This window comes from Balaenoptera musculus, chromosome 1 (genome assembly GCF_009873245.2).
Source record: "Balaenoptera musculus isolate JJ_BM4_2016_0621 chromosome 1, mBalMus1.pri.v3, whole genome shotgun sequence".
NCBI lineage: Eukaryota > Metazoa > Chordata > Mammalia > Artiodactyla > Balaenopteridae > Balaenoptera > Balaenoptera musculus.
In genome coordinates this window covers 162,060,988-162,087,042 of record NC_045785.1, presented here as the reverse complement: position 1 = coordinate 162,087,042, position 26,055 = coordinate 162,060,988, and the positions used below count along the sequence as shown (strand labels likewise).

Sequence of the window (26,055 nt, the reverse complement as noted above, 5' to 3'; positions counted from 1 at the left end):
AAAAAGAAAGAGAAACATCAAGATCCTGTCGGTGCAACAAAAGGTTCATTTTGGGTTTTTTTTCTTTTTTTGCAAATGGAAGCCAAAACTGCAGGAGCATTTAGACAGCGCCTAGACCAGAATCAGTAGATGTATGGGAATATGCGGTACGGGACGCGCTGGCAGTACTTCTCCCACGCCAGGCCGTACTTCTTCCTACAGTGGTGTTCATCGCGAGCCTCACGGTGCACCAGCAAAATGGTGAAATAAATCACGTAGAAATAAGGCAGAATGTGATTGAAACCTGAGGACAGCAACAGTAAATAGTACTAGGTATTTTTATTATCACTACACAGTATTGTTTCCTGCTGGTCCCCAAATCGTCTAAAAATGGACCATCCCGTTACTTCATTTTCTCCAATGGGGGAAACAACTAAACCGGTTCATAAAATCCCACTAGGGTGCGGCAGGAGGTAGTATTTGAATTAAGAGCTATTCAGAGAACAGTGATTAATCCACCCTAACAATCCTTCATAATCAGAACCTCTGTATTTAACGCAAATCTCCCCGTTTCCTCCCCGCCGGTGCTCAGGAAGAGGATGGCAGGCCACCAGTGCGGGGCAGGGTGGGCAGGGCAGACAGCACTGCAGGGTATGCGCTGACACTAACACAAACAGAACAGAGTGCGCCTTTTCTTCTTCTTAAGAACCGAAGTTTTTCACAATCTACGTACACTGAGTCACGAATAAAAAGTTAATTTCTACATATTCTTCTTAGAAAAAAAGCTACCAGGCACAGTTTAAAACTTAAAATTTTGCTTGCAGAAGTTTAGAGTAAAACTTCAGGCTCTGTGAATTCCTAATTCCCCTCAGACGCTGGATGAATGAGGTGCTGGATACGCAAAAGTGCAGCACCCAGATGGGGAACGGGCAACCCAAACCTCCAACAGGCGACACCCAGACCCAACGAGCACACACACATCCTGTGGTGGCCGGAGAAAGAGTCAAATCAGTTCTCTTCTTAAATGCTTACCACATGGGAGGGACCACGCCAGGGCCATGATGAGGTCACCCAAGTAATTGGGATGGCGAACAAAACCCCACCATCCAGAAACGAGAAGACTTTTTCCTGTTGCAGTATGAATGGTTTTTAAATCTATACAAAAATAAGAATACATTTTTAATGATCTCTAGACAAACAGACATAAAATCTTTATGTGGTATAAATACTACAAATATAAACCAATACTTACGTGCAAGCTTTGGATCAGTGGGATTTTTCCGGAATGCATTTTTCTGAGAATTTGCACATCGGAAGATTACAAATCCACACACTGTAATTTTTTAAAAATTTCATTTGTTAACAATTTAGATATAATCTTTATTTAAAAGCATCTGTAATTTCATTTAGAAATTATTCCTGTGCTCCAAGGAAATTTCCAAAGTACAGAATAGTTTGATTTCTTAACAATTCAAAACCTCTCAATCTTAGAAGGTCAAAAGAAGATATGATCCTGATATCTCACTATCGTACAGCTTTCATCATCTACCTTGAAGGCAAAACTAACAAATATAGTTACATCCATGAACAAAATCTAAGGCAGCCCACATTACAATAAAGTCAATACTGGAGTTCATCTGTTAGTTATGATACCTACTGGACACAACATGAATGCTTTATTAATAAAACTATAGCTCAGAATCTGCACCAGAACAACTTGCACATAAATATATGCCAAATCCCACTGTAAGCCTCCAAGTTGGTAGCTTTATTTCAAATTCCAAAATGTCAAAATTAAGAGGCCCTGACACATCACTATTTATTATCAGTCCTCAATAAAGTAGTAAGAAATAACTCTACTCCCTATTTTTAGCTTAACTGTAAAATATACATATCCTGTCTTGAATAACACACAGGCACGTTTAACCAAACCAATGAAGAAACTAAATCTTAATTTCAACCAATAGCTTGAATTTCTTCTTCTACCTTAAATACTGATTAGTGTAGCAAAACTAGCAATATTTGAAGTCCAGTGCTAATTTTCCCTGCCCTCCCTCTGGCGGAGGTGTTTAACCAACAGTATAACGAAAGAAAAGCCATCCCGAAGCTAACCCACGACCAGCCGGGCAAAGTGTACTCCTCACTTCTCTCCACCATCCACCCTGGCCGAGTGGTTCCCTCTGTCCGATGTATGTATCTCCCCATCCCACTTTTACCCACTACAATTCAGATCAAACACCATATCCTCCAATAAGTTTACACTGATGTTCCCCCAGAGAGAGACACACTCTCTACCTTAAACTCCCATCATATTTGGTCTGTAAGTCCCTCCTCTAGACTCTTCCTACCCCTCAATGCAGTGTCTGAGCGTCTTATTTCTCCTGTTAGAATGCAAGCTCTAGGAAGGCAAGACCAATCTTCCTACTTTTTAAGGTGTTACCAGAAAAAGCAGGCACTCAACAGAAAAAATGAATCATTACTAAGACAATAAAATTTTAAATTAACTTATTATTTTAAACTAAATTTTAAAACCAAATGGTTTGTTTAAAATTATGTTTAAAGAACTACTGAAGAACCCAAGAAAGAAACATCCATTCTCTTTGTAAGATGCAAGAATCTTTTTATTACTCAACTCATCCATCACAGATTACTTCAAACTTGAGCCAATCATTGCCATTTAAAAGGGCACGCTAATCACTAATCATTAGAGAAATGCAAATCAAAACTACAGTGAGGTATCACCTCACACCAGTCAGAATGGCCATCATCAAAAAATCTACAAACAATAAATGCTGGAGAGGGTGTGGAGAAAAGGGAACCCTCTTGCACTGTTGGTGGGAATGTAAATTGATATAGCCACTATGGAGAACAGTATGGAGGTAACTTAAAAAACTAAAAATAGAACTACCGTATGACCCAGCAATCTCACTACTGGGCATATACCCTGAGCAAACCATAATTCAAAAAGAGTCATGTACCACAATGTTCATTGCAACACTATTTACAATAGCCAGGACATGGAAGCAACCTAAGCATCCACTGACAGATGAATGGATAAAGAAGATGTGGCACATATACAAAATGGAATATTACTCAGCCATAAAAAGAAACGAAAATGAACTATTTGTAGTGAGGTAGATGGACCTAGAGTCTGTCATACAGAGTGAAATAAATCAGAAAGAGAAAAACAAATACTGTATGCTAACACATATGTATAATCTAAAAAAAAAGATGGTTCTGATGAACCTCGGGGCAGGACAGGAATAAAGACGCAGACATAGAGAATGGACTTGAGGGCACGGGGAGGGGAAAGGGTAAGCTGGGACAAAGTGAGAGAGTGGCATGGACATATATACACTATCAAATGTAAAATAGACGGCTAGTGGGAAGCAGCCGCATAGCACAGGGAGATCAGCTCGGTGCTTTGTGACCACCTAGAGGGGTGGGATAGGGATGGTGGGAGGGAGACGCAAGAGGCAGGGGATATGGGGATATATGTATACGTATATCTGATTCACTTTGTTATACAGCAGAAACTAACACAACATTGTAAAGCAATTATACTCCAATAAAGATGTTAAAAAAAAAAAAAATCCAGGAAAGACTAAAATTCAATCCTGATTTTCCAAAAGAGCTCAAGGATCAGAGAAAACAAGTAACCTGTACAAGATACAAGAATACACAGCTAGTGTCAAAGCTAGCATCGAGTCCCATTCTCCAGATGCCTTCTGCTACCTAAGATGATATCTTATTATGTCTGTGTCTTCTGTTCTTCCCTCCCATCAGCCTTGCTTTTCTCAGTCACCTCATTCTGATAAGATCTGTAGTTGTGTCCTATTGCTAGATAGCTGCTCCCAGTGTATAACAGCATTTTCTTTTACATAACTCGGCCATATTTGTCCCTTTTATAAACATGAACTTGGTTACTTAGTACTTAATTGGGTTGTTGGAACTAAGTGGTTATTTATCCATTTATTACAATATAAAGAGCCATTCAGACTTGAAAAAAATAAAAAAATAAAAAATAAGTAAAAGGGCACGCTATAAATATGTAGATATCACAGCACAGCAGAGTCAGCACACAACATTTAATACACAGAGACTGAAGTTAATACTCACGTTTCAGAGCAATGATTAGAGAAGCCATTGGCCAAGACAGTTCATTTGGATGACTGACTAAATAAAAGGCTTGGAAGCTGTAGATAAATGGAACCCACACTAAATCTCCAAAAGCCAGCATGAATCCAAATCCATCGTGGATAATGTCCATGGTTGTCAACAGTGCTTCCTATAAGGGTATGGAGGGGGGGAAAATTTTTTTTAAAGTTTGGGGGACAAAAACTTCTATGTTTAAAGTATTCAAATAAAGTTCTAGTTTACAGTCAAATTCACAAAGGGCTAAGGGAAAGTACACCAACCAAAACCGTTTTAAAGTGGGAGCGGGGATCTGGTTCCCTTGGCACGTGTATCATTCTGTTCTTCTCCTGTCGCTCTACCCTCTCCCTCCACGATCCTGAAACAACAGAGCTCCCAACGCCCCTTGTGTCTCCACGCCTCTGCCTGGAACTCCCCGCTCCAACTTCAGGTGAAGCCTCACCCGTGCTGCTTTCCTCAAGCCTCCCCCTAGACAAGGCACTTCTCAGATGCCACCACCCACCACCCGCTGAAGCCTGGAGCAACCATGTAACTGTCCTGTAAATAAGCGACTCTCACCACTAGACTAGAAGATGGAAGGCGGGGACCACGGGTTTCCACCTGCCACCCCAGCACCCAGCACACGTGCACCAACCTAACTTCTGATAGCAACCTGGCTTTTTGTGTAGCTTTTCCACACTACCCAGCAACATGGGAAAATGCAACATGGGAAAATGCTTGCCTCGCTGCTCAGGGTAAATCAGGACCTGAACGCACTCTCTTGGGGATTTGGTCCGCGCAAGCCAGCAGCCAGATCCCCCCGGACCAGAAACCTGCAGGCCCGGCTCTGGAAGTGCAGACGGCCCTGCCCAAGGGCATCTCTAATCTGCCTCTGACACTAGTACTCACCGCTGACTAGGAAAATTAGCAAGTATAAGTAAGCTCTACTGAAGAATCAAACCAACAGGACCTACTGTATAGCACAGGGAACATCACCTATATGAGAAAAGATCCTAAAAAAGAATGAATATATGTATAACTGAATCACTTTGCGGCACACCTGAAACTAACACAACATTGTAAATCAACTATACTCCAATAAAATTAAAATTAAAAAAAAATCAATATTCTAGGTTAAAGAAAAAGAGTGATCATCTCCAAAACGCATTTTTTTCCAGAAAGCAAGCAAAAGGACCATGGAACAGAAAAATGGATGTAACGACTCCAGGCCCTTTGGTTCACCCTCTAGTCAAGAGCGCCTATTCTTATGCACACGGGAGCAGGTACCAGAGCAGACCAGTGATAACCACAGGGCACACGGGAGTGGGCAACGAGTGAGGGACAAGGCGTAAACAGCTGGTGCCAGCAGGGGCAGAACCCGCAGCCCTACCCAGTTCCTGGGGCCTCAGGGGATTTGCTGGACAGCCAGCAGAGGCTCACAGGAAGGGTCATTTATATGTAAGTTCGTATTCTCCATTTTCTAAGGTGTAGCACATCAACACAGAGAAGAATTTCTATCACCCAATGTAATAAGAAAATTATTAAGCATCTACTAATTGCCCAAAAGTGTGCCAGATACTAAAGAAAATCGTAAAATCAAGTCCTTTCTTCAAGAAGCCTGCTATAATCTGGCTGAGATACTGATAACGTATTTAAAAAAATAACTTCCCAACTTTAATCCACTACCCCTGGTGAAAAACTGCCTTAACAGTTTTGCCTTAAAATACAAACATTTTCTGTTAACAGAAATCAATGTTTGTTTAAATCTCTAGAAAATATGAATTTCTAAGTCACTTCAAAAGTGACTACCATGACATGACAGAGAACTAGAAGGAAGAATTACTCATCACTGAAAAGCTTCCAGACAGGAAGTTAAAAAAAAAATCTCTGAGGTGATGAAGCAATAGAGGAAATATCATCTGACCTGTAAAATGTAACCTACCATCTTCTTAGGAGCCCTTTATTACAAAATCAAAGAAAGACCTACAACTGGCAAGACTAAGTGCATTTACAAGAATTGGTTTTTTTTTTTTTTTAATTTCAAAAGCATGTTTAATTTTGAGTAGACTTGGAATTTTCAAAGGACTCTGTATCAGATGCTCCCACAATCTCTGCAGCTTCTAAGGCTGAGCCCAGGTCTGTGTTCAGTGGCAGGAGCTCAACAAGAATCCAAATGTGGCTACTTGCACTCGAGGTCTGTTTACCTCAAAGAGGTCCTAATCTCCTCCCAAAGAAAAGGAAGGTTATCGACAAATCAATATCAAGCTTTCAAAGTCATTTTGACTGAATATGACCAAATAAGACAGTTTTTAAAAAAACACCTTAAAGGAGATGGACCTTCTCTCAAAATGTCAACAGACTGCCAAGAAAATTTATTTTGGAACATTATGACATAGGGCTGCCAATTTTGTTTTTAAAACTGAAAGAAAACTCAACTTGGAATTTGGAGGAGATGATGACAAAGATAACAGTAAATGATAAAACAGTTGTAAAACAGACCGAAGGAAGAAATTATTTTCAAGAGGAATATAGTTAGGTGAGACCGAGATTAGCAAACATTTGCCAGTCTTCAAGCAGCAGAAAAAACTGATGATGTATCAACGTATGAGAAAAGCCAAGTGTTAGGAAATTAGCTTTATTTAAACTGGTTTCCTCAATGTATCATGATTTCTGGTTTTATATCCATCTAATTAGAGCTACCCTTTTATTCTGAAACACCAACAGTAAAACATCTCCCCCTTTATTTAAGAACTATCTTCCCCTTGACAATCCAAAAAACACTATCTTAATTCGATGATAATCTGTCCATCCACTTTCATCTGATAGAATCAATAAGAAATTAATGTTAATAATTCATATAAATAAAGTTTTATTTATATGAATCAGTCACACCCACAAAGCCAAGATCCACAGATCTTAAATATTTAGCACCTGACAGAGCAGCTGATATACATGGAAGTATCACCACAGTTCTCGACACCTACCCTCTGTCAGTGCTCACTGTGTGTGAGCTCAATGCGTCACAGGGATCCACATCTCCTTTAATCCTCACAAGCCTTGCAGGCAGGCTATATTCTCCTCACTTTGTGTGTAAGAAGCTGAGGCTCAGAGGCGTCAGGTCACTCACCCACACTCAACGCCGTCTGACTCCAAAGCTCTTAAAATTAATTACCTCATTCCAGAGAGCATCCACCACATACAAGAGCTGGAAGCTGTTGACCAAAATCATTGCTAAGGATGGAACAGTGCGATCCTGTAGCTTCATCTCAGCCAAAAGCATCACCAGGTTAATGACCACCTGAAATAACAGGGGCAGGTATAGTTTCTACAGAGAGAAAGGTGGTAACTTCCCAGCTGAGAAAGCTGCAGACACCACCTTACCGAGAAGCCACCATCAGTTATAAGACATATCAACCTCAGGAGTCCCTTGATAAGATGCACTGAGATGGACACTTATTCTGTGGTGTTCTTGCCAAAGACGTATAACTCACTCCAATCATGAGAAAACACTGGACTAACCCAAACTGAAGGACACTCTTACAAAATAACTGACCAGTATCTTCAAAAGTGTCAAGGTCATGAGGGAAAAGGAAAGACCAGTAACTGTTACAGACTAAAGGAGACTAAGGCCAAATAACAAATAAATGCATGGTTGGACCCTGAAGAGGATTCTGGAACAGGAAAAGGCCAACAGCATGAAACACTGGTGAAACTCAAATAAGGTCTAGGGATTTAATTAATACTACTGTAACAATGTTAATTTGTGGGGTTTTTTTTCTAATTGCTGTTTTTGATAACTATATTATGGTTCTGCCAGATGTTAACATTGGGGAGAGTGGTATGAAGGAACTCTTTATTTTTGCAACTCTCGTACAAGTCTAAAATTAAGTCAAAATATTTTTAAAGGGGAGGAAAATACATTTTTTCTTAATTCATACACTATTATTTTCCTACATAAAGTGATATAATCAAAATAAAACAAACTCTTTTAATGTTTAATAACCTGTAACAGGGCATCTTAACCCTCTGGACTATATTTACAGCAAGAAAATATTTTAAGTAGACAGATTTATGCAATGCCGTGATTATTCCTAAAAACATACCACCCACAGCTTACTTTAACATTGTCTACAATCCTTTCTAAAAGCAAGACTAATTTGTACTACTGAATTGAAATTAAAAAAAAAAAAAAAAAAAAAAGACATACCCATCCAATCAATCCGGGGCGCAATTCACAGAAGTATTTGAGATCAAAAGTACCAATCCGAGGATTTAGCTCACGGCCAATGAAGAAGTCATACACAGCATTTCCTATGAAGGGAAAAGTCCTTATCCAAACAGTATTCCAAACCCAATTGTGAGGCTTTAAAATTGCACTGCTATCCACTCTCCAGGGTCACAATTCAGTCACCTCCAGGAGCCTGGCAAACAGCCAGTGAGGAAAGGCGTGATGGTGAGAGCCAAGAGGGGCCGTGAGGACACAGGGGGGAGGGGACGCTGGCCCCATCTGGAAACATCCATGTGCTCTAGGCATGGGGCCTATGGCGCCAGATTCCTAGATTTTGAGGGAACTGGAGCTTTTTTAAATGTAGACTCACAGTTTTAAAAATAAGCCACTTAGGGGCTTCCCTGGTGGCGCAGTGGTTGAGAATCTGCCTGCCAATGCAGGGGACACGGGTTCGAGCCCTGGTCTGGGAGGATCCCACGTGCCGCGGAGCAACTAGGCCCGTGAGCCACAATTACTGAGCCTGCGCGTCTGGAGCCTGTGCTCCGCAACAAGAGAGGCCGCGATAATGAGAGGCCCGCGCACCGCGATGAAGAGTGGCCCCCACTTGCCACAACTAGAGAGAGCCCTCGCGCAGAAACGAAGACCCAACACAGCCATAAATAAATAAATAAAATAAACCCAAAAGTTTAAAAAAACATTAAAAAAAAAAAAAATAAGCCACTTAATTTTTTTAATGTTTAATAAGTACTTTAGGCTAAAATCAACCAATTTGTAATCTCTATTATTTGTTGTTTGTTTTTTTTTTAAAGGATGTTTACTATTTTGGACAAAAAATATTTGTCCTAAATTGTTATAATACTAATGTTACTAAAATGCTGTAAGTTGTTAAAATGTCTTACTGTCATCAAGTGACTAAAAAAGGAAGAAGAAACAAATAGGAAAGCACGAGGGGAAAAAATGAGATTTTCCTCCTTTTATTTTTCTCTAAATATTTTCACCTTTTTTTTTTTTTTTTCCTATTTCTCGTCATCTCTCATAAACTGAAGCTAGAAGAGAATTCTATGAAAGCCTAGAAACAGATGCTGGGGGGCCAGTGGGGTGAGGGTGTGGGGAGGCATTTGTGGGACCCACGTTCTAACACTGCTCACCAGAGCTGGCCGGCGACAGTTCATCCCGGGGCGCTTTCAAAGCCCTGGCGTAGAGATAAACACTCAAGACCACAGAAAAAACAGTGGCTGCAAATGCACACTGAAGGAAATGACTGTACACATAATAAAGCTCTACATCCCAGAAGAAAGATGCTCCGACGAGTGCAGATGTCAGGATAAAAGCGTAGAATCCTTAAAAAAAAAAAGGGGGGGGGGGGGGCAAAAAATTAATGTTAACCCAGGGTTCACATGAGATTTACACTGTTATAAAATAATGCAACATTATTTTTTAAAATCTTAGTTTCATTATTCAGGCTACACACACACAAATATATGAACGAGCAGTGCCCCTGAGGTTAGCAGTCTTCAATACAGATGCCTTATCTCGCACACAATTTTTGAAATATTCTAACACACTTAAGTTACTACTTTTCATTGTGAACAGTCATCTGCTTTTAATGAAGAGAGAGCTGAAAAGAAGTGCACAGAAATTCACTATTAAAAAGCTGAAAAGAACCTCAAAATTCACAAAATCCAAACCCCTCAGGCCAAAGTCAAATGGCTAATTAGTGACAGAGCTGGGCCAAACACACATTTTAAAGCCTTTAGGGCAATGCTGGTGGTTATAAATTATAAATATTTTTACCCGAAATAACTTATCCATAAGGGTTTCAAAGGATCCTGGTCGTACTCCACCTCCCAAACAAAGACCTCAAGACCCTGCCCTCAAAGAAGAGGCCACAACCCAAATGTTCCCCAGGGCCAGGCAGGAGACTGAGGGGACCCAGCTGAGTGGGGATGTCAGGGAGGGACTGCCAGGCCCACAGATGTTCATTCCGAAGTCAAAAGCGCCCACGAGGCCCCACAAGAGGAACTCCTGCTCCGAGCTAGCCCTGCTATGGCTCAACAGACAGAAGCTGAGTGTACTGGCTGCTTTTTCTTTGCACCCAAGAAACAGTTTTCCTTCCAGGAGCTGAGCGCCTGCAAAAACTGTTCTCTGAGTAAGCAGTCAAATCACATTTGGATAAAAACAGTCTAACACAGAAAAGACGTAGGTGTTATTTCTATAAGAATTCTAAAGCCAAAGCTTTTGTAAAGTCAAATGGTCATCTCTAATTTATTATTTAAATCCACATGTTCCACATTGTCAGGTTTACTCCAAAGAGTAACTTTTAACTTTTTAAACTTTTTCTTTAACTTCGTAAAGCATTCATTTAATGCTCGTAAAATTTATGAACATTAAAGAAAAAGAATGGTAGATGAAGCAGTTTCTTGCTCTCTAGCCTACGTGGATTAAATTATTCAAAATGTCTTAGGACTCTCCTTAGCTGATGATGGTAAAATCTCATAATACTAGAACCAGATGAGGAAATTTTCAAAGGAAGGATCAAGCAACTAGTTCAGCCACTGCCTGCTTGCTCCGACAGCTCCGAGCCCAGTACTACTGTTCTCAGCCTCCGAGTGAGCCACCCCTCAAAGGGAAGCAAAAACAGAAAAGAAGAGCACTTAGAAGAGAAGTAAGTGGGTACCTAGAGAGAAGCCCACAAAACACGAACAGCGACAGACCTGACGGCCCAAAGGGAACACCCCACGCCTCCCCAAACCTGGCCTCACTGAGGCCGCAAGGCGCAGGAGAGAGGGTGTGTTGGAGATTCTAAACCTGGTTCAAGCAGCAAGGAATCTGGTAAAAGTAAACAAAGTATCTGACAGTAGCAGCAAGTCAGTGCTAAGCATCTACCACGGGTCAGGCGCTGAGCTAGGTTCAACGCCTTACCCACTTGGCACAAGAGGCAGTCATCTAAAATACCTTTGGCTTCCCTTTTAGAGCCCAGTCGAGTGATTTCAGATACGGTGGATGCTAGATGAGTCACTGAAAAAAGTATCCACAGTTCGAAAGGTGAGAAGCGATAGGATTAAAACAGGCCAAGAATTAAAATTTACAACATTATTCCCAAGAAAAGGAAAACAGTCTACCCAATCTAGTTAAAATGGAAAATCATTTAAGGATAACTACACTATACACGTATTTCTTAAAAACAGGTTAACTGTACTTTATCAAAGTCTTCACGTGCCAAAGGTGGACTGTTCCTCTTACTCAGCACACACTCCTACCCCGGGAGGTGCCCACGTCAAGAGGGACAATGCCCACTTCTTGAGATGCTCATCGAGACTTCCACTCCATCCACTCAGGGCTCCTACCAACAAGCGCCTCCTACAGGCCAGTCCCTTTGCTGGCACCAAGGGTACCACAATGAACACAGCCAAGTCCCTGCCCACAAGCCACCTTCTAGTGAGGAGAGTCCAGTGAAGAGACAAGTACACTGATGTCAGAAAGACCTGTCATAGAGGAAAATAAAGCAGGGGAAAGGAAAGAAAGGGATCTGAGGGCTCCTCTGAGCAGAGACACATCAGGGATGAAGCAGCCGACACTTTGGGGGAAAGTTTTCCAGGCAAAAGCACTGAGAATGTAGCCTAGAGACGGCCCGGAGGCTAGTGGCTGGAGCAAATGAGCAAGAGCTCCGGAGGGCAGGAGTGGCCAGGAAGCCCACATCAGTGCAGAACTTCTTAGGCCATGGGGATGACTCGGGATGATAAAATACATAGTCAAAATTGCTTCAATGAGTGATAAATGCTACTAAGAAAATAAAACTGGAGAGTGGAAAACAGTGACTGAGTGGCTTGTTACTTAACATGGCATAATTTTGACATATTGGCTGCAGGTGCGAGCAGTTTATTTGCATGCTCTTCGGACTACTGAGAGAAATTTACTATTTACTGCTCTGGCATAATCAGCTTTGACAGTTTAAAGAGTACAGCACCCAAAAGTTTGAGCTATCAAGTCATCAATTTGAGTCTTGAAAAAAAAAAAAAAAAATCACCATTTAATCTGTACTTGAGTCTTCTTCCATCAGTAAGAGGTGTTCCTTCTACAACCTTAAAAGAAAAGGTTTTTTTTTTAATTTAAAATTTAAAAAGCACAACACTTTACCATGATATATATGTCTTGTAAAATCACCTAAATTTCAACATGCCCAAGAAGGAGGATCATCTTTTAGTAGGAAACTTTAGTAACAAGTCTCAAACATCTTCATGGCATGCCCTTTGGTAAAGTAATTCCACCTTCAAGAATTTATCTCAAATACAAATCTAGTAATGACTTCTCTGTGTACTGAGACTATTGCAATAGCCACTCTCCCCCAATGATCCCACGTCCCACCACAAGACCAGATATGTTTTCAAAAACCTGTACATCTAGTCGATCTCTAGCTCAAAACTCTTCAATGACTCCCCACTGCTTACAAAGCAGAACACAACTCCACTATCTCACGTTTGTGTCATCCTTTCAATCGGGTTCAACCCCACTTACCCAATCCCCAAGGCCCATGTGCTATTTGATGATACAGACTCATATACTTATTTGCTCTGCTATTTATACATATACGCTCACTTAGTTATTCAATCATTTCATGTGATTCTTTTATCTCCAATAAGAGACCGAGAGCATGTCCACTGGACCATTTCATCTCTTCATGTGGATCACCCACAGCATCCCCATATAAAAGGTACTCAAGAAACACACTACTAGAACAGGATGAGTTAAAATAAAAAGTCCACTTGCCCAACGGCAGCTACATTTTACTCCCCAAAATAACTATTCAGAAATGGTACAATTCATTATAAATTGTAAAATACTAATATGGTATCATTTGTCTTGGGCCAAACTACTTTACCCTTTCATTAGCTATGAAAGGGAACCCAGGGGAAATGTAGTATCTGTTTGAGATTACAGGATTAACAAAACCCCACATGCTAATTTCAAATGATCCTTATCTATTAAAGGTATCTAACAACTACTGTGTTGGGTTTTAGTCTGTGGGAAAAAAATAGATATATAGCTATATATATATATATAGCTATAGATATAGATACAGACATATATATATATTTTAACCATCAAAACTGCTTTTCTCAATAAATATTGTCTAGTTTGAACTAGCTTTACCTGAGTTTACCTGAATTTGTGACTTTTTACTATAGAGCCTTATCACAAAAATACCTGAAGGTTCACATCCAAGAATCCTCTCTAGAGCCAATGTTATGGTGAGGTTCCAAAGTATTTAAAGTCTGCAGCTCTATCCTCCTATCCCTGGCATTTGCCACTCCTAATAAAACTGATCCTTTGGTTTACAGACAGTTGGCAAACTTGCAAAGCTCTAAGAACAAGATCTTTAAATGAATTATTTATTGATTAGGGAACCTCATGTTCTTTTAAATATATCCAAGTAGAGTATTCTAATGAAAGAAGAAAAAACTACACTTAGCAATGAGGACAAGTTTTAAAGACACTGCATGAGTCTGAAAAGAACATTCAATGGTCCAGACAACAAATTGCTGAAAGAGATGAAAATTAGAAACTCATCATATTAAAAAAAAAAAAAAAAAGTAAAAGATAACGGACTAAAGTCCATTGAGCTCAGTAGCTTATCAACCGGTAATTTAAAATTCTGCATCTGAAATGACATATAGTGAGAGGGAATTTTTTTTTCCCAGCCACCTCTACCACTAGTCAGGCTATTTTGCAAAATGGCTTATTCTTCTCTATTTGGTTTGGAAAGTTACACAAGAACCCTCAATCAGATTCTTTAAGTTTCGCTTAATAAGCATGTGTTACAGAATAGAAGAGTAAAGGCTTAACAAACTAAAACTAAGTAAGTTTGGGTAGTTATGACCAAGGACAGCTTTTAACCTTAAAACTATTATAAATGCCTTTATATAAACACGGGAGCGAGGGGAAGAAAATCTCATAATACCATATGCCCCACAAACAAACCCTTACCTTCCCAATCGGCAGTAAGTAGAGCAGAGCCTGAAGGAAAAACCAGAGGAGGTAGGCCCCAAATATCCTGGTTTCCCATAAATCATACAAAGCTGGCAGAGGAGGCGGGAAATTCAGAAGACTGGGCTCTTCCTGTTTACACATCAACAGCAACAGGAAGAGGAAAGCAGGCAGGCCAAGCGTGATGAGAAAAACACCTGCAAATAATTAGTGAACATTCAAGGCTCTAATTTCAATCCAGGTTATTTTATTTTATTTTTTTCAAAAATCACTTGAATTTCTAAGGTCAGAACTCAAGTCTGGCTAGCTGTTTGAAACCAATTTCGAATGCACCATTAGAAAGTCTTAACTCTACCTGTCACATCCTGTGGGAAAGCAACCACAGGCATGAAGGTAGTAAAACAGCAAATGCCCAGCACTGATGAGCTAAATTCCACTTCGGAAACCAAGCTCTGAAACATTTAAAATCCAACCACTATGGGAGCAAACATGTTGAAACTCCAGCAAACTGAAGATTGGAACATCTAAAAACTATCGGTCTAATCTTTAAAGAACAAAAAACTTTATACCCCTAAGTTTCTATCAGTTAAAATAGTTATCACATTCACGCTACACGTGCGCAGACTTTTAAGCGATGCTGGACACCATCTTTAACAGATTCAGTTAGCCAAGAGTTATAACTTACAAAATACAAAGCAGTTAAGCCATGCAGGATTTTGAACCATTTAACCAAGAAGTACTTTCTTTTACTAAGTCATAAAACCTCACCAGCTCCACCCACTTAATAACTCCAAGCCTCTGAATGCTTCAGATCTTTGACCCTCAAAAGCAACCTGCCTAACAGGTAAGGTAGACACCATGCACCCACCAGATGCATGCAGCTTATTCCCAGTGCTACTGCCAAGCCAGGCCCTGTCACTGAGATGTGATTATCAGCAGATTTCCCAGTCACGAATAGCTCACCGTCCTTCCTATATACAAGTCATACCAACCTTCCTTTCATCATTTCTTTGCACTTCTTTGCTCAAAACCTATTAAAAGATTGCTAAAAGTTTTAAACATAGCCACAATGGCACCCTTTCTACTCTTTGATAACCCTCAAAAATGCTCCTACTCAGGCCTTTGCACCTGCTGTTCCTTCTGACTGAAAACTCTTCCCCAGGCTCCGACCTGGCTCACTACCTGGCCGCCTTCAGATCTCCTCAGAGAAAGCCCTTTCCTGCTCACTTTATAGTGACTAGCGTTTGCCCACCCAGCTTGCCCTCCCTAGGCCGGTTCTGATGCCTACCAGGTACTCCTCCAAATTCTAAGTCCTTCTGCTGTGTGGCTGTCACTTCAAAGGTTCTCAACGACGTAGATCCTTTTGTAACAATTTTTTCCTCCTTTGAATCTATTTCTTTTAATTTGACCTCTTCTCTTCTTGGATGAAGGCTATACTGTGTAGGTATATAACAACTCTCTTGTGACAACGGGAATTTTTCCTATTTAAAAAATAAAAAGTATTAAATATCTGTAGTCAGTAAGTCTCATTAATGCTACCACATTAACTAATTCAGCATCTTAATATAGCCATATACACTAATAAGAATAAATTTGTTAAATTATACTCAGTCTTAATTTAAGGACAGAATCTTAGAAAAGATTCTAAGAAAAATTATGGTTTTCAATGTGCTTCTGTAGATAAAGTCACTTAAACAAGGAAAAAAATTACCTGAGAGGAAAATGAACCCCTTTGTACCTGCGCGTTTTTGTGAGGTACGTCATTCCTCTCTATGTGCTCAGGCTCCCCGTTATATCTGCTGATGCTATTTCCAAATGGCTTCTAAATTGAAGAATATAAAACATTTTAACCGTAAGAACGATAACTTAGTAAAAAGGAACATGATGGTAAAAATTCAGTATTGTGAAACCAAGCAATAAAACCAACCAAAGATTTTCACAGCCGTAATGCTGAAGAATTTCAGCCCACTTCTGTTAAAAATAAAATGGAATAAAATTGATCAGAATTTCCCAATCTTCGAAAGATTGGCTCTTACAGTAGAGGCTTCCACATAAGATCTTTCATCTTTTAAACAAAATTAGACTAAATCTTATAATTTCACTGTTCGATAACAGATGCTCTAATAATATTCACTATGAGAGGCAGATACAGTAAAAATTGGTAAATCAGCTCATTAATTGGTTAAAAAAAAAAAAAAGAGGAAAAGACATTCACTGCCCCCAAACAGCTAATAACAGGAAATTAAGAAATAGTGGCTACTTATGGAGTATTACTAGTAACCTACAAACTGCCTACTTTCTGAATTTCATCTGCCTTATTTCTCTTTAACCTTACATTTTCTCTCCCTAATGTCTCTTTTCTCAATTCAGTCTCTTTCCTTGAATGTCATTCTCTTCAAGCAGTGGAGGGAATTTCTTATTTACTGTACAGAGGAAGGACTTTCACTTACAAAACATTTTCCAGGCAATGTATGGCTGAAATAGGTAACTTTGCTCCTTTAAAGTCACTGACAGATTAATTAAAAAGACATATCTTTTGGGAGGCCAGCTGTCAAAAGACAGCAGTAATATAGTATCAAGTTCTAGTTCAAATCAAGGTCTAACTGAGCAGTGACAGCATTCAACACATACTTAAGTTTACCAAAGTGCCAACAAGCCACTTAGCAGCAAACAGACCCACCTAAAAACTACACTCTCGGTTTTTCAAAGGTCCAATGTGTAATCCACAGCAACCACAAATGTAATCCTGTAACATAGCTAGTCAGCTGACCCTGAACTGTACTGACTGCAAATTGACAGGGTATTCACACAGTGAGGCAAGGTATTGCAAAGATCACAATTAGGGCTTCCCAGGTGGCGCAGTGGTTGAGAGTCTGCCTGCCAATGCAGGGGACATGGGTTCGAGCCCCGGTCCGGGAAGATCCCACATGCCGCGGAGCAACTGGGCCCGTGAGCCACAATTACTGAGCCTGCGCGTCTGGAGCCTGTGCTCCGCAACAAGAGAGGCCGCGATAGTGAGAGGCCCGCGCACCGCGATGAAGAGTGGCCCCTGCTGGCCGCAACTGGAGAAAGCCCTCGCGCAGAAACGAAGACCCAACACAGCCATAAATAAATAAATAAATAAATAATTTAAAAAAAAAAAAAAAAGATCACAATTAAGAGTCCAAAAGAATAAGGATGATGTGATGTCAAAGCTACGTGCAGCCTAAGTACATTCTTTCACACACGTCACCCCATCCTCAACTCAGTGATGGGTCCACGGTGAGCCTAGGGCTCGACGGGTGAGGAGCAAAGCCAGTCTGCGGCTCTTGGGTCACCAGGACCATAAGGAGGTTACACTGTAAAAAATATAACGGTCACTAAAAGCTAAAAATGAAATGTGACAGAAAGCATACAGCATCTGTTCCTTACCTTGAGTCACCTGACTAGTAAAAAGAGCCACTAACAGAATGGACAAACTCACTAGTAATTATCAAAATGCAACTTAAAATGGTGAGTTGAAAATCTTTGAATCATACTGGCCAAAAAAAACAAAACAAAAGAGAAAAAACCTATTAACTATTATACTCAGAATGAGAAAATGGTCATTCATACCCTACTCCTACTGGTATCAACTTTCCTGAAGCAATTTGGCAATATGTAGAAAAGCCTCAAATCTGCTCTATCCATCTGACAGAGCAGTTCCACTTATAAGAATTTATCCTAAGGCTATATCAGATGTTGTGTAAGAATATTTGTTTATAATAATGAAAACTTAGAAAGAAAAAAAGCTAAATGTCTATCAACAAGGGAGCTAACAATTACATTACCTCTATATAATTTATGATAAATCCAAATAATACCATACAACAACAAAAGTGATGCAGGAAAATACAACACAGAAGGTTATGCCCAACATCTTAAAATTTAAAAATCTGACTACAGGGCTTCCCTGGTGGCGCAGTGGTTGAGAACCTGCCTGCTAATGCAGGGGACACGGGTTCGAGCCCTGGTCTGTGAAGATCCCACATGCCACGGAGCAGCTGGGCCCGTGAGCCACAACTACTGAGCCTGCGCATCTGGAGCCTGTGCCCCGCAACGGGAGGGGCCGCGATAGTGAAAGGCCCGCGCACCGCGATGAAGAGCGGTCCCCGCACCGCGATGAAGAGTGGCCCCCGCTTGCCGCAACTAGAGAAAGCCCTCGCACGAACCGAAGACCCAACAGAGCCAAAAATAAAAAAAAATAAAAAAATAAAAAAAAGAAAAAAAAATCTGACTACAAAACACTATGTGATAATCCAGTTTTTTAAGGTTATCAAAAATCTGTGTGCATTTTATCCAGAAAAGAGGTAACATTAAGTGAACAGAATAAACAACGACCTTTCTTCAATTCTGTTTATTTATAATTTCAATTTGGTCTACTATCTAAAATATTCATTGTGCAAGGTCCTCCAGGCTCTGCACACCCTAATATTTCCAACCTTGAACTCTGAAAGTAAATTCCATTATAAGTACCATCTTTGAATAGGGAAAGCAATCAAGTACAATGATACTATGACAGCAAGAATATGTTTTTATAAGATAGTTATGTCTCATTATTTTCTACATGAACTTTTATTCACTATGAAAACTATTCAGTTCAATCTACATCTATTTCAAATTTAAACACTGCTTTTTTTAAAAAAAAAACACAATATTAAATTGCACTCATAACTTAAAAATGTTCTTTTTCATGGTATTTAAAAGCATTATACCTTCTATTCTTCCAAACATTCATTTTTTAATGTAATCTTTAATATTATTAACTGCAAATCACTTGAGTACACATAAAGGGGAAGACATGATTTGGGCAGATTAAACACTGTGTAAGGTTGGAGATCTCCCAAACACACGTACCAATACCAGCGGAGTCAGTTTAATTTCCAACATTTCCTTCCTTGCTTCCTTCTTTGCTTCCTTAATGTCAGCCTGGTGCGAAGCTGAGACGGATGGGCGGGAACCTTTTGGGGGCCGGCCAGGGGATCGGGAACGCGACCTGGAGCGGCTCCCTCTGCGTCTGGAGGGAGAACTGGAAGTTGAGCCACTTTTCCTTTGCCTGAAGGAGGTTAAAGGCTAGAGGGAGGAGAAAAGGCAGAGCTTCACCGTAAGTCATAACACACGCAGACCCACACTGCCAGAGGGCCGCAACGGCAGTGATCGCGCCAGTGACTCTCAAACCACCCTGGGAACTCGTGGGATCTGAGCATCCATCAGATGAGGCCAATAACAACTTCAGCTGTAATGACCCATCTCTCCTGAGACCAAAGCAGCCTTTCCACCCCTAACTCTTCTTTGAAGGTATTGCCAGGAAATGAATGTTCTAAACCAAGCAGCTGTACATTTTCCTAATAACATATATAAGAGATACAAATAACATTGATTAAAACTGAGATGATAGGACAAAAAAAAAAATTAGCACACAAACAATAACAAGAAAATTCGTCTCACGGTTTCACTCTGAATAAAACACGGTCAGATCTTGAAAACGAGTCCAAGACTGGGTTACTGAGCAATGTTTTACCCTGCCCTCACCTACTCCCAATATTTCCAGGAACCTAGACCTAAGGAAGGCAAACTACCTCCCAGCCCAAATCCCTCCCACCCATTTTGGGTGGCACAGGAGCGAAGAATGGTTTTACAGTTCTCAAATGACTGCAAACAAAATCAAAAGAAGAATGAAACTTGGCGGCATGAGAGAATCATCTGAACTTCAAATTTCAGTGTCCATGAATAAAATCGCATTGGGACACAGCCATGTCCAGAGCTGCTCCTGCAGCGCACGAACTATATTTCCAAGTCCTTTTACTCAAAAATGTTGCCAACCCCTGGTCTAGAGCCCTCAGACTGTGATCCGTAGACTGTGGGCTCAAGAACTGTTTGTTCCTGACCTGCAGCAAGGAATGAACCTGGGAAGACGTGGGCAGCAATTTTTATGGCGTTCTGACAAAGTAATATTACGTCTACTCAATCTGACAGTGGGGTTTTTATTTTGTACCTTTTTTCTTTTCCCCCCATTTGCCTAGTAATTACGACGTGTTACGTAAATACTTCTATGCCATGGACCAGATATTTGCAAGCTCAGGTCCTCACCAGATAGGCTGAGAAGCCTTGGACTCAAATCTAATTAATGTCACTCTCCTGATTAAATCCTCGGTGTCTGGGATGAAGCCCAAACCCCTCCAGTTCTGGCTCCTTCTTTCCCCTCCTCTGGCCCTCGCCCACCACACCCTTTCAGCATTGGTCGTCTGTGTCCCCCGACCCAAGCCTTTGGCATGCTGTCCGCTGTGGAAGCCCCCCCCACCCCATCACCTGAGTTTTCCCTATCTATCCTCAGCACTCAGCTCTGAAAGCCTTCCCCAAAACCCAGTGCCCTTCCCTACCCTTGATGTGCTCCAACACCACGCACGACAAACTGTCACAGAATGACAGAGTGCATTAAACCAGGGAGAGGACGATGTAAGTGTCTGACTTCAGCAGACTGACAGCTTCTTAGCAACAGGGCACTGTGCCTCATTCATACATTCCCAAAGCCAAAAAACAGGATCTGACCTAAAGCAGGAGAGTGACCCTATGTCTGCAAACAGCCAGAACTGACTGCTCTAAAGCTTAAAAACCACACCTACAGTGATTTTCCAACTGTTATAAACATGCTCTGTAAACCAAAGAGTGCTTACCTTGATATCACTCTCTTTCAATTCAAGTTCAGTTCCATCTTTGTATTTTACGCTGTAAAGCTGGGAGTTGCTGTCATGGCTCAGAACTTCTACTTCATAATAAAGTGAACTCCCGGGCCATCGACCTCTTACCACCTCACCATCGGCAAATTTCCTACTTGGCATTTTTGAAAATCAGTCTGAATAGTTAAAAAAAAAAAAAAAAAAATAGAGTCAGCGCATACACACTTACATTTGTCTTTTTTCATAGATTAAACACTAAAATACAACTTTCCAAAATGTTTAACTGGTCAAGACTTTCAGGCTACAAAAGCCTCTAGAGGAGAGGGTGAACAACTCCTATTTTAAAGGTGAGAAAACTGAAGCTTAAAGATGTTAACTGTTTTGTTCAAGGGCATAGAAACAGATGGCATGAAGTGGCAGAGTCAGGACATAGAGGTTGTTCTTTCTGCTACACCATATCTCACTGGGAATCACTTTATACAGCCACTGTACACGGAAGTGACACTAAGGATTAAATATGACAAAACATAAAGGCTCCAAATGATTTGCACCATGCAAGACGCTACCCGCTTACAGTAACTATACTTCTTTAATTAACAAGGCACAATCTCACAAAGGACACACATTTTCTGATTGATAAACTTGCATATACAGTAGTCCCCTCCTTATCCAAGAGGGATAAAATCCAAGAGGATTTTTTTTTCTTTCCCTATTAAGCCAAGAATGTTCACCTTTTCGCTTAAAAGAAGCACTTCACGGCTTTGGCATATCGGAATTGCCAGCATCACTACTCTTGTGCTTCGGGGCCATTATTAAGTAAAATAAGGGTCATTGGAACACAAGCACTGTGATACCTCGACAGCTGATCTGATAACCGAGATGGCTACTAAGTGACTAATGGGCAAGATGCGCTGGACACAGGCAAGATTCACATCCCAGGCTGGACGGAGAGGGACAGCCCAAGATTTCATCCCGCTACACAGAGTGACACACAATTTAAAACTTATGAACTATTTATTTCTGGAATTCTCCATTTAATATTATTGGACTGCAGGTGACCACCTCAGAAAGTGAAACTGCGGATAAGGGGGGATGACTGTAGTCTTACAAAGGCTTTAAAGATGTATTATCTAATTTTTAACAAATTACCTTTATTAAAAACAGTAAACTATGCAACAGACTGGGAAAATCAAGGCTGTGTAATTAGCATTGCTATAACCAACCAACAGGGAGAAAATTATAACTCCAAATCTAAAATGAATAGCAAATTTGGGGTTTTCACCAAGCTTTCAAGTCTTACAGCTGAAGTCTCAAATGCACACCAAGTAACTGCCAACCACACACCTGGGCCAGCATCCTAGCTCTTTTTTCAAAAGCCTACAGCAGACATCAATCCCCAGTTGTAACCTTCTTCTCCATTGAACCAAAACATGGCCCATGAAGCCTGGTATAAAAACAACACTCTAAGAAGCCACAAGCAATCTGCAGGAATTGCCACTTACAATGAGGCCTGTTTTTCAAACATCAACTGATTGCTGGGTGCTTCAAGCTCTTAGGTAGTAATGCTTCTCCCTCCTTGGACCAGCAGGTTCACATTTCCACAGGACAAAACCAGCACCTGCCGACAGCTGCAACACCAACTGAACTAGCTGGGCCTCGTCTGAGAAGCAGACAGTACGACAGAAAAATCTCTCCCTACATCACCCTCATCCCACCAACTAAGCAATTCCCGAAATATCCTCTGGGCGTATAAAGATACATTCCTCACCCAGCTCCTGTCAACAAAAACAATGCTTGAGAACTTCTGAAGACTCTCCAGAGTTAAGAAAGGAGAAAGATTACCACGCCCCTCCTGAGAAAAAGTCTTTCCCAAGCACCACATTTCTTCACTGTTAATCGCCTGAGGAAAAAAACTTCACAAGCTTCACTTGCTTAGATAGATAGGAGCTAGGTCAGTAGATGAAAGAAAACACAAAGACAGGTGGTGATTAGAGGATGTCGGTCCATTTACACATTAGGTATAAGAGATGGCTTTCTTCCCAAACCTACCTGAGATAGCATCACTGGGGTAATGAGAAGGTTTGGGCTTTGGGGGGGTCTGGGGGGGACCCCAGACACTCTGGGGATGAAGTCACACCTGGCTGAGGAGTCACGTGAGGGGCACTTGGGAAGCAGAGGGCGGTGGACACCTTGGGACCCGGAGGAGGGGCACAAAAAAGGAAGGTGACAACAGCAAGTTTTGCCTATTTCAACATTTAGCTCTGAGCCTCCAAACACTAAGAAAGAGGAAGGAAATGTGCCCTCCTTCTCTCGTGCCCCCTCCTTCTCCTCGGACCCCCTAAAATCAAACCACTGCTATTAGTACTAGTTCTCTGACACTGGTCAACCAGGGTTGGCAGAAGGCAATTACATCTTTCTACGTGAAGATGCCACCCGAGTTTCAAACAACTCTTTATAAACTTTTGAAACACAGGCCCTCAGGACTTGGGGGCCACCTAGATTTTTTAAAGGGCCCTTGAGCAGATTCTGTCCTTTTCAGAAAATTCATTTATTGTCATCTTTCCATTGTACCTATTTACACCACACACACAGTATCTGTGCAATACTGGACACAGGTCAGTGCCAAAGAAGTTTTTCTGTTATCAATTAAATATTTGGGGTTAAACAAATTAAGATAGCTGGTGGATATGTTAGGTCTCTAAACATTTTTAAAAAAAGAATTAGGAATTAGGACTCGATAACACTCTTTCATGTAATGGCTGAAAAAAAGAAAAAAATAGGAACAAACCAGCACGCTCCTTAGGAGACCACTATCTCACACACAAATGTTCCAAAAGGTGAAACCACCGACATTACGTGCACCTCCACTTTGCACGAGATCCACACACAAGTGTCACACCGTGCATCACATCCTAACTCTGCAAGAGTAAATTCGCCAGGTAGGACAGAAAAGCCCCAGGACATTTGTGCACATCACTATGCTCACCTGATGGAGTCAAAACACGCAGGGATAGGCCTCCCTCAGAAGGGAGGTTTTAGCCAAGTAGGTTGGCAAAGAAAGATTTTGTTTACTGAACACAATGTCTTCATTCCCCATTAGCAGTGGAAACATGGGGACCCTCAGGCTTTTCTCTATTAAGCCACACGCTTGCTAACTTCAGTGTCAATTGGCATTGGAATCCCCACACATATCGGCTCCAATATGTTACTGTGTATCAGCACAACAGAACGTGCTATTCTCTGCTGATTGCAGTGTTACAGAGGCCTTTGGTCATCTTTCCTCACTTTCCCAAGTTAGTCTAAACGTGGCAGAGAAAGGGAAGCTCAAATGAAGTTTGACAGCTTCCCTCTTCAACACCTGGGCCCAAGGCTGGCCTGCCAGGCAAAACCCACACAGGAACCCCTGGCCTACCTCCTGCCCCTGTCGCAGGATGCAGAAGAAACGCCACCTTCTTGGCTGTAGAGGTGGCATGGCCCGACTTTTCCCCTAAGCAATACAAAGAACTGAAGGTAACAGTAATTCCCCTCCTACTCACTCTTTTCCCTCCTCCCTAGACAGCTCTCAGAAACTAAACTTAAACTGGACTTGGTGCCCAGTCTAAATTAGCACACATACACACACACACACACACACCTTTCCTCCACGGCAGTTGCTACAAAGTGTAATTACAGATTTGCACGTATTTATTTGCAAGGTCCCTGAGGGCTGGGACCAGGAGCGTGGATCTAGCTGGGCTCCGGCCGGGTGCATGCCCGTCACAGCAGGTGAGCAAGCTCGCTCGCTCCAGGCTGAACCCTTGCACTGTCCACGCGCTGTCCAATGTATCTACTGGGTCGTTCTGAGTATCCACAGCCTAACTCCCGACCAGACCGTGCAATCATTTTGATGAACCGCCTGGAACCAGGACCTCTGCCATCAAGCGCTAAGTGTCCCTTGCGAGTGTCGGAAGGTGTTATTACGAAGAATTTTTTTAAAGCCTTTAAAAAGATGAAAAAATAGGATCGAGCTTTAGCTGGAGCACGCAAACCTGCCCAAGTACCCGTTTCTTGAGTGTGCGCAAACACCGGGCGAGGGAATGCAACGCGCGCAGCCAGCACTGGAGAATCGCCGAAAAGAGACGGCCTGGACCCTCAAGGTCAGTGACAACCAGCGAGAATTAAAGGCAACTTTGCAACCCCACTTCCCTGTCCGCCAGGCTGCCGCGCCTTTTCCGCCTCCCCGAGAGCAGGGCCCACCAAGCCACCCGCTAATCTGTCAAAAGGCGCTCGGAGCCGGCTTGGGAGGGCTGGTGCTGCAGGGCGGGGACAAAGGGACCGGGGTGGGTCACCCACCCACACATCCTCCCCAGCCAACATCATTTTACTCCGACGCGGCGCGTCCAAAATGGAGGGAAACGTCTGCAATTTAAAACCGCAGCTCCATTTCCGCAGCTGGCCGGGCCGGGCGCACCTTGAGCCTCGCCAGCAGCAGCCCGGACCGACTCGGAGGAGGGGAGGGCGAGGCCGCGGCGCCAGGCCCGGCGCCCAGGGACCCCGGCCCACCCGCCGCGCCCGCCCCGCGGGCCTCCCCCCGGCCCCTCGGAAACTGCGCCGCGGGGAGCGGGGCGGGGGTATGGGCGCTCACCTGCTCCGGACTCCGGCAGGAACACGAACAGCTCCGGGAGAGTTGCGGAGCAGAAACCCGGCGACGGTTCCACGCGCGCGACACTGCCGGCTCTAGCGCTCTCGCGCCCCGCGGTCCCGCAGCCCGGGCGCGCGCTTCCCCGGCCCCGCCCTCTCCTCGCCCCGCCCCCCAGTCTGGCTTCCCAGGGCTCCCATTGGCCCCTCGGCCTTTTGAATAGTGCCCGGCGCTGTCGATTGGTTCTGCGACATGGCGCGTCCGCCCCGCCCCGCCCCGCCCCACCCCGCGGCAAGGCCCGCGATGGGGGAAGAGGATTCCGGCGGGTCTGGCCTTGGTGCGGCCCAGAAGGCGTATTTGACCGGGCCTTATCTCAGCCGCCCAGGCGCTCTTGTAGCCCGCTGACCGCGCGCATT

At 42.3% G+C, this 26,055-nt stretch overlaps 1 protein-coding gene across 3 annotated transcripts; it reads right to left on the bottom strand.

Moving 5' to 3' along the window:
• LBR (lamin B receptor) lies at positions 1 to 25,779 on the bottom strand. Of its 3 annotated transcripts, XM_036869948.1 has the most exons (15): positions 25,646 to 25,770; positions 24,656 to 24,999; positions 21,019 to 21,197; positions 19,202 to 19,417; positions 16,038 to 16,148; positions 15,615 to 15,807; positions 14,327 to 14,523; positions 12,369 to 12,423; positions 9,490 to 9,681; positions 8,321 to 8,424; positions 7,286 to 7,411; positions 4,099 to 4,267; positions 1,232 to 1,312; positions 1,012 to 1,134; positions 1 to 283 (listed from the first exon to the last, which is right to left on the bottom strand). In XM_036869948.1, exons 3-15 carry the CDS (start codon positions 21,181 to 21,183, stop codon positions 123 to 125), a joined length of 1,893 nt encoding a protein of 630 aa, XP_036725843.1. In that variant the 5' UTR covers positions 21,184 to 21,197; positions 24,656 to 24,999; positions 25,646 to 25,770; the 3' UTR covers positions 1 to 122. The 3 variants fall into 3 exon arrangements, with proteins under 3 accessions (XP_036725843.1, XP_036725839.1, XP_036725853.1); XM_036869944.1 differs by lacking the exon at positions 24,656 to 24,999 and having other exon boundaries at positions 25,646 to 25,779; XM_036869958.1 differs by lacking the exon at positions 24,656 to 24,999 and having other exon boundaries at positions 16,065 to 16,148; positions 25,646 to 25,779.
• Between the last annotated feature and the right edge of the window lie 276 nt (positions 25,780 to 26,055).